This window comes from Panthera tigris, chromosome A2 (genome assembly GCF_018350195.1).
Source record: "Panthera tigris isolate Pti1 chromosome A2, P.tigris_Pti1_mat1.1, whole genome shotgun sequence".
NCBI lineage: Eukaryota > Metazoa > Chordata > Mammalia > Carnivora > Felidae > Panthera > Panthera tigris.
Genome location: NC_056661.1, coordinates 9,313,240 through 9,321,811, shown reverse-complemented (window position 1 = coordinate 9,321,811; position 8,572 = coordinate 9,313,240). Strand labels below are relative to the sequence as shown.

Below are 8,572 nucleotides of genomic sequence, written 5' to 3'. Positions count from 1 at the left end.
CCCCTCGCCTGCCCCTCACAACGACACTTGGGAAAGGAGCGGCCCCCCACCCCCACCCCACCCCTGCCCGCCCGGGCAGCCCCGCCGGGCGCGCTCCCGCCCCGGCCCAGCTGGCCTGCAGCTTCCGACCTCGCCCGGGCGGGCGCCCCGCCGACCCCGGCTCCCGCGGGCCCACCGCGCCCGCGGCCCCGATTGTCTTCGAGGGAAGGGGCGCGTGCGGCCGGGCAGGGGGTCCCTTCCGCTCCCCTCTCAGCTCTGACCCTGTTTAGCCAACCAAACTGAAAAATCATTGCACTTTGACCGCGCGTCACGCCCGGCCCACCCGGCCCCCCCACCCCCCGCCCTACTCCCCACGCCCCCCACCCCAGGCTCCCGTGGGATCCCCTGTCCCCTGCTTCTCAGTCCCGGTCTTCCCCGAGGGCTGCACGCGGATGGGGGGAGGGCCTTCGCTCAACTTCCAACAAAAGCCACTCCTGGGGCCAGCCGCCTTGTGGCTTCCAGTCGAGGACCGCACCGCACGGCGCGCTGGCCCCTTCTGCCCCAGGTAAGGGCCCTCCTTGCCTCCCCAGCCAGCTCCCTCCCCTCCTTCCCTCCCTCCCTGCTGGGGCCACAGCCTCGCAAACTAGATTCACAATAAATAAAGCCCACAACCCGCCCCTGCGGTGCAATGTTGGGTTGACTGACTTTCAGAGGATCCTGACCTGTGCTTTGTGTTTTCATACAGTTAAGAAAGAGAGAGAGGCACGAGGACTCGAGAAGGGGGCCTAGGAAGGGAGATGCAGGGAGGAGGGAGTAAGGCACAGAAAGACAAGCCAGAGGGGCCAAGTCACACCCTGGAGGGGGGGGGCTGGGCATGCTCTTGCTTCCCTCCCTCCCAGGGGGCTTCTGAAGACCCTCTGGACAGGCCCCCATCCATCCCTTGGGAGGAGGAAGGGGCTGCAGGGAGGGGGAGAGGAGAGCTACTTCCTGTCGTGTGTTACCAAATTGTTCCCAAGTTGCTCAAATGGAGGAGTTCCCAATTGCAACAGCAAAAAACCCAAACGATGAATGCCCCACCCCTAAATAAAGAGTAAAGACATTACAGCTGAAATCCAGAGAGAAGTGGCCAGGAGGCCCATGTGGTGGAGAAAGTGGGGCTGGGGGGGGGGGCGGACAGAGAAAGCTCCAAAACACTTTTGAAAAAGGACAACACCCAACACCCTCCAAAGGAACTGAAAGTCGGCGAGCAGGACGCCTACCTAGCGCAGGTGGCGGCTTAGCCAATGGCAGTGGCGGCTGCCTCGTCCTCCTCGCTCGGCTCCGGGGTCCCCTTTCTGCTCCACTCTCCGGCCCCGGCCACAGCAGGGCTGTCTGTGTGAGGGGCAGGGGCAGGGACCGGTGGGGCGGAGCGAGGGCACCTGCATGCGGGGCTGGGGTGTGGGGGCGACCTAGGGCCCGCCTCCCCTCACTTGTGGCGTGGCAAGAGAGTGATTTTCCTGGCCTGCAGAGAGGAGGGAAGAGGGGGCCTGTCCCAGGCTGGGACAGGCTGTTGTAGCATTCCGACTTTTTCCTGTGGACTGTACAGAGAAGTCTGGGGCCCTGAAACTACCCCCGAAGCTCAGGGTGGAGTGGCAGAACGCCCTCCATTCCAGGAGCAAGAAGCTAGCTCCAGAGGACGCTTCCTGACCGCCCCGGCGGGAGGGGGGGCCTTCTAGCCCAAAGGTAGGGCAGGGAAACCTGGAAGCCACCGTGCCTCACCTAGTCCAAAGCAGCTGGGGGTGGGGGGGCGGGGAGAAGCCAGAGGCCAAGGCAGTGGGGGTGGGGAGGGGGTTGGGAGAGAGGGAGACAGGCAGGGAGGAGGCAGAGTCTGGAGGGAGAACCCTCTGGATCTGCACCCCGTCATTTGTACAAGCTTGTCCTCTGAGCTCCCTAGTGAAGCTCCCGGACTGAGTTGGGGGTGGGGTTCCCCTAGGAAGGGTGACGGTGGAGGAGAGGCCCTTTCGAACCGTGCTGGTTGCTTTGTTGGGTTGATTTTGTTCCTTCCCCGGAAGGTTGGGGCGGGGTAGGGAGGGGAGAAAGGCAGTTCTGCCGCATCCTTTCTTTCTTTCTGTCCTCTACTTAACAGAGTCCGTTTTGCATGTTTCTTTCTGCTTGGCTGCTGGTGCACAGCTCCACCGAGACCTCTTCTGAGGGCTCTCCGAGAACTGGGCTGCTTCTGGGGGCCTGCAGGGGTCCCCGGGCTGGAGGAGAGAAGGGCTGAGTGGCTGACGACGTCTAATTTTTGCTTTTTCGGTGGGGCTGGGCTGGGGGATTTTTCCACGTCTCAAAATTTCTTCTCCCCCCGTTTGAGGAACCTCTTCTTTACATTTTGTCATTTCTTCTGTCGATCTTATCAGAGGAACCAGGACTGAAACGGGACAAAAAAAAAAAAAAAAGAGGCGACATTGAAAAGAGCGGGGGTGGGCACCGCTCTTCTTGACCCACCTGGCCAGCTGACTGGCGGCCAGTGTCCAAGGTCCCTGGAGGGCCCGGTCCCAGCAGAGCCAAGGACACCGGCACCCCACGAAGAGGTACCTCCCCATTCTGTCGAGACCTCCGATGGGAATCCTGCCGCCCCCAAGAGACCCTGCCCCCGGTGCCAGAGTCCAGCTGGCCTTCCCGTGGGCACTGTGCCCAGCGGGTGGGACCCCCGTGGCTGAAGCTGGCACAGGCACAGACCTGGGATCTGGCCATGTTTCCAATTGTTTAGGTTTTTGTGTGGGTCCTGGAGGGTGGGGAGGATGCCAGGCTGGAGCTTTTGTCCCCAGAGGGGTTTTGGGAGTGGGGTGGGGGGTGGCACAGCTTCTTGCTGAGTTTTCTTTCTGTCTCTTTGGATTAAAAGCAGAAATTCCCGTCTGTACTCCCCAGCCAAGGTCCCACAGGCTGAAAGGCTGGGGAGGGGGCGGGGGATGCCACATGGCTTTAGTCCCTAGCGGGACCAGGCCTGGGGGAGGGGCTCTGGAGCCCACTGTGCCTGATCCTCTATCCTCAGGGCACCTGGTGCTGGGGAAGGACCGCAGTCTCCCTGGGGCAGGAGTGGCTTCCCTAAGGGTGCCAGCAGGGGGAGCCACCTTCCCACAAACGAGCCTTGGTGGCTCCTGCTCACAAAACACACCTGACCCGGAGGCCGGGCCGCCCGGCAATGCCCTCCACCAAAGGCTCTGGCCCCACCTTGTGGCCAAGGGGCAGTGGGGGAGGGCTGGAAGGGGGACGTGTTCTCTCTGGCCTACAGTACCTGGGTAATACCCTTGGGGCCAAAAAGGGGTCCCTGAAAATGTATTTCAGGGCCCCTCTGGGGCTCCGGGCCGCAGACTCAGATCGGCAGGGGCCAAGCCGGTCTAACAGAGCCTGCACTGGGTGGTGACCATTCTCCCCTTGCTCCAAGAGAGGGTGGCTGATCTGCCTGAGGCTACACCGCCCACCCACGTGGCCTAGCCAGGACTCAAATGCGGGGAACGGTTCAGAGTCGATGCTCCTAACTGCTTCATGTGGCATGCTCCCAGGGAGCCCAGGGCCAAGGCTGCCACATTGGAGTGAGGGCCTGGGGGGGGGGGGGTAGGTGGGAGGGGGGGGCCCGATCGGCCAACTCTTCAAAAGAAGCCAAAAGGCCAGACGGATTTTCATGCGAAAGTTGTCAATGTTTAACAACACTTGTTTCAGACACACAGATCATGCCTGCAGGCCGGGCCTGCCCCGCAGGCTCTGGTTGGGGACCGACCGCAGGTTGTCATCTACTGTGAGATAAACACATGGAGTTTTAGTGTTAGAAGGGGCCTGGAAGATCACCGAAAACCTTCTGTGACGACGGAAACATCCCCTGTTTGCTCTGTCCAATCTGGTAGCCAGTAGCCACGCGGTGGCTTCTAAGCAACTGACATGGGGCTCGTGTGGCTGAGGGACTGAAAGTTTTCTCTAGTTAGTTATTTCATTTAAACTTCAACCGCCACACGTGGCCAGCGGCTGCCCGGGTGGATGGTGCAGAGGGAAGGCATTTGGAAGCATGGGGCTCTGGGGGTGCCCCAATGACTGGGGTGCTGCTGGCATTTACCGCACGGGCAGAGATGCTCACTGCCTGCGCTGTGCTGGACGGCACGCACGGAGGAGACCGGCCGTCCTGCGGCGGGGCTCCCAGGGGACCTGCCCGAAGTCCAGCCCCATCCGCTGACTGAAGGCGAAAGGGAGGCTCATGGGACACGTGGCCCTGCGTGGGGGAAACCCAGGCACAAGGCACCCCCTGAGCTGTTGGCGGGGCCTGAGTCGGCAGCTAGCCCCTGGGCTTCCAGTCCCGGCCTGAGAAGGTAGGGGAGCTGTCTGCAGTGAGCCCCTGTCACTGCGGTCTCAGGCCTCGGTGTTCTTTGGAGCCCCCTTCCCAAGGGGAGACCACACCGGAACCCTCACGCCACGGCTGTGCGAGCCGGGTCCTCACCCTCCCTGTGACGGAGGGGGCGGGGGACAACCGGGACACGGAGGGCCTGCTTGGCCCCCGTCTTTGTCGGACCAGGCCCAGACCCCAGGCTGGTCACCTTGGGGTCCCCTGAGCTACACAGCAGGGGGACAACCACCAGTGCTCGGACGGGGCGGGGGCTGGGGGGTGGGGGGAGCCCCCCTCCCTCAGAGGAAGACGACTCCAGTTCAAGGCCTGGAGTTAGGGACAAAGGTGTTTCCAGGAAAGCTCCCCAGTGCCTCCTCACGGATCCCAGGAAAGGGGGGGGGGGGTGCATCGGCTGCCAAGCACAAAGTGGTTTTTTCTGCTCACCCTCTCTGCTTCCTGAGCCAGGTCCAAAATTGATTAAAACTAAGTAAAAAGCGCTGCCCAGGGAATGACAAAATTGCTAAAATTCTCTTTTCTTCCCTCATTCTATTGTTCTCTCTCCATCTGGTGCTCCAGAGATCAGCTAAAGTCACTGGTTACTGTGGAAACCGCCCCCCACCGTACCCCCTGCGCCCGCTGCAGTCGCCTGCCTGCCCCCAGGCCCAAGGGCTCTCTCAGCGGCTGGGCCCTGTCCGGCTCCAGTCTCCCCCACCGGCACCCCCAGACACACCTGCCTGCTGGGGCCCGGGGCCCAGGCCCCTTGCAAAACAAGAGGGAGGAAGACCGTTTCCCAAACTTGCCTCAAACTCTGACTTGGCCCCAAAGTCTAAGCAAAGTGCGCAGAGAAAGTGAAGAAGGGAAAGCACACGGAGGCGGAAACAGGGTGAGTGGGGGAGGCCGGGGCCGTGGTCCCCAAGAGTGAGTAAGTAACACAGAGCTATAGGCGGCTGGGGCGGAGGGAGGGAGGGAGGGAGGGAGGGAGGGAGGGAGGGCGAGAGTGCGACGCAGCCCTGCTGCCTGGTGCCGGCCCACAGCCAGGAGGGGAGGCCCGCCTGCTGTCCCTTCCTCTGGCACCCCCTCCCGCCCTCTGCCAGCAGGGCTCTCTCTGCCTCCCTGGCACAGAGCAGCGGAGGGGGCTGGCTCCAGCCCCTGCTCGGAGCCATTGTTTTTCTTCTCAACACCCCCAAGTTCAAGTTCATCTGGGTGTTACATCATGTCTGGTTGCTCCTGGAAACCAGACGGGTCAGACGTGACTCTGGGGAAAGGGGGTGGGAAGCTGGAGGGGGTTGAAGTTCCCCTCCCCTCCCCTCCTTGCCACTAGGGAGCTCTGAAGTTTGAAGTTTGACAAAGTTTTTTGGCTTTTTTTTTTTTTTTTTTTTTTTGAGGGAGGGAAAGGAAAAGGGAAAAAAAACAAAAAAAACAAAACCTCAAACCACACACACAAAACTTCCATCCACCAACTTTCTCTGGACTCAGGCCTCAGAGCAGTAAAGGAGCCTGGGCTGAGGTGGATTTCCTGGGGCTGAGAAAGCCTCCAAGGCCTTGGGCTCACAGGGTGATGTTTTTGTAAACCGTGAAAAAGAGAAAGATATTTGCATGTTCTTTTCCGAGAAGCCCCCGCGCTGTAAAAGCTGCCTCTGCCCGGCTCCTGAGGTGGGTCCTCCCTGCACCCCGGGGGCCCTGGGCTCCGTGGGCTATTCCCAGCCTCTTGGGGACAGGCACAGGGAGGAGGGGGCCCACATGCGTGTGTGTGCACAGATGCCTGTACAAAGCCGGATCCAGGAGATTCCAGCAGGAGGGCTGGAGGTTTCCTTGTGAGGACTGGGGACAGACGGGGAGCTGGACTGGAGGCTCCGGCAGCCCAGCCTCCCCTCTAACGGGATTCATGGGGACTTGAGGGAGGGGCCTCCAGGGTGGCAACAGGCCCTGCCCTACCCTGGGTGCCAGAGTCTCTGGGCACGCAGCCCACCGGGACGGCTCTGTCCCTCCTCCACCCCTCGCCCAGCCCACCCAAAGCCAAGGAAGAAAGGAGGGCTGGGGGCCAGGGCTTCCAGCTGGAGCGGGAGGAGAGCAACAGGCAGACGCTGTCCTCTTCCTGACGGGGCCTCGGGCTCCCACCAGGCCTGGCCCAGAGCGCCTCTAGCCTCAGGTCTTTGGCCGCCTTCCCCAGGGCCGGGGCTGTCAGAGCTAATTATCCAATTAGCTGATTAGCCAGAGGACCTGGGGGCTGCCTGGGGAGGCAGGCTCAGCTGGGCGCGCAGAAGCCCGGGCCCTCCAGCCCTGCCCTGGCCCTTTCTCCCGGATTGGCCTCAAGGAACCGGCCTCTTCCCCAGATGCCCCCGCCGCTGCCTGTGCGGTGGTCCCCCCTCCCCTGCCCTTGCCCACATCCACAGCGTGGGTGGGGCCTCCTACCTGAGACTGCTGTGGGATGTTCAGAAAGTTGCCGTCCCGGGGTCCGATGCTGACAAACCGGTTGGCAGAGGAGGCGCCTGTCGTTGCGAATGCTGTGGGGAGCAGGGAAGAGAGGGAGAGACCCCGTGAGGCCTTGGGGCCTGCCCGGGCACTGCCCTTCGGGGCTGCTGAGAGAGGGAGAGACGGGATTAGACCATGCTGCCAGGGCTTAGGCTGGCAGTGGGAAGGACAGGCCGGAGGGGTCCCATCATCCTCTCACTGACCAGGAGCACACTCCGTCCCCCACCCCTAGCACCCCGCCTCAGCCAGGCGTCCTCTTTCCTGGCCCAGGGCGAGGGAGGGGCCCTGGAGGCTTCAGCCGAGGTCCCACAGACCCTGTTCTGTTCCCTAGCCAGGCACTGAGCAGGACTGAGGACAGCCTTCACTGAAGCAAGGCACCCTTGCTTTCCCACTGACCCTCCCGGGTCCGGAAAGAGGGAGCCTGGGAGGGCAGGAGGGTGGGAGCTCTGGCGGGCCGGCCCCACCCTGCTCAGGGAAGGACGGCTCAGCCAGGCCACCTCTCCAACCAGGTCAGCTAGGTGGGTGCTGCACCGCTCAACCCCACTGGGCAGTCCCAGGGATGGGGCCGATGGCTCAGGGAATTTGAAGGGGCCCAACAGAGGGCTGCGCGGGGTGGGACAGGGTCAGAGAGAGGAGCCGGCTGCCAGCTCGGGCCCAAAGGTGGCAAGGCTCAGGCCCAGCAGGCGCTCTCGTCCTCTGATGGATGAGCCAGGTCCTGTGGTTCCCAGGGCCTGAGGTGGGCCAAGGCACCAGAGGAGGAGGGCGCTGGAGGGCCTGGCAGAACGCTCGGGCTTCGGTGCCCAGGGGTGGTTGTTCTGGAGCCTGAGGGGGCAAATGGGCAGCCAAACGGCCCCGAGCTCTTCTCAGGTTTTCTGGCTGGAGCCCCATGGGAGGGAATGGGTCCTGCACCCCCGGTAGAGAAGATGTCCCCAGAAGGGACAAGGAGTGTCACAGGCTGCCGGGGATCCCCCCCCCCGCCCCCACACGCCCTCCCCACCAGACACACTCCAGGGACTGCGTGCTCACCAGATTCTGTCCAGGGTGCCCCCCGCCCCCCGCCCCCCTGCAGCCGGGCGCCTCCTCCCCCCACCCTGCCCACCTCCAATGACCATGACCATGACTTCGTGTCTTATGGCGGATGTAGATGGGAAGATGGCATGAAGAGGACGGAAAGGGGAAAAGAACTCAAACCATGAGAAAGAAGGCAACAGAGAGCGCGAGACGGAGAAAAGTGAGATGGGCCGCCCCTCCCACTGCTGACCAGGAAGTCCTGCCAGCCCCCAGGGCGCCCAAAGTGCTGCCCACCCCGCTGCCCGAAGACGGCACGCTGCCCACCCTCCACCTCTCCTGTCCTTCACGCGTCGGGTCTACCTTGGGCCTCTCAACTCAGATTTTCTTTTCCCTTTGACAAAATTTGTCGTTGGTTAAAAGAGAGAGACAGAGAGAGAGAGATGAAGGAAGCCAAGGCCCAGAGCCCGCCCTTGTCCTTGGAACATTCAACCTGGGGAAGGGACAGGGGTGGGAAGGGGGGGAAGGAACAAAAAGAGGAACAACGAGAAACCAAACGTGAGATTGAAGGGGAGGAGGTCAGGGGCTGGCCTGCTGCACCGTCAGAGGCCCACGGGCCCCGAATGGAGGTGAGGGAGCAAGGCCAAAAGGGGATGGTGGTGGCGTCGCCTTGTGGTCACAATTTTTTTTTTTTTTTTTTTTTTTTTTTTTTTTTGGTGTAGCGGGGCACAACGAAACAACAAAAATCAAAAAACAAAAAAA

The 8,572-nt window shown here is 62.1% G+C and overlaps 1 protein-coding gene and 1 long non-coding RNA gene across 9 annotated transcripts in view; one reads left to right on the top strand and one right to left on the bottom strand.

Moving 5' to 3' along the window:
• Positions 1 to 502: 502 nt before the first annotated feature.
• LOC122236592 lies at positions 503 to 8,505 on the top strand. 2 transcript variants are annotated; one of them, XR_006214680.1, is made up of 3 exons: positions 503 to 544; positions 4,907 to 5,213; positions 7,947 to 8,505. It is a non-coding gene; the product is annotated as an uncharacterized LOC122236592 (long non-coding RNA). The 2 variants fall into 2 exon arrangements; XR_006214681.1 differs by lacking the exon at positions 503 to 544 and adding an exon at positions 2,400 to 2,549.
• The window catches only part of NFIX (nuclear factor I X), a 95,149-nt gene continuing 88,367 nt past the window's right edge, over positions 1,791 to 8,572 (bottom strand). For all 7 annotated transcript variants that reach the window (XM_042978307.1, XM_042978311.1, XM_042978309.1 and 4 more), the window contains 2 exons: positions 6,743 to 6,834; positions 1,791 to 2,386 (listed from right to left, as the gene is read on the bottom strand). In XM_042978307.1, the coding sequence (XP_042834241.1) occupies positions 2,372 to 2,386; positions 6,743 to 6,834 (107 nt within the window). In that variant the 3' untranslated portion in view covers positions 1,791 to 2,371. The remainder of the gene's footprint in view (positions 2,387 to 6,742; positions 6,835 to 8,572) is intronic.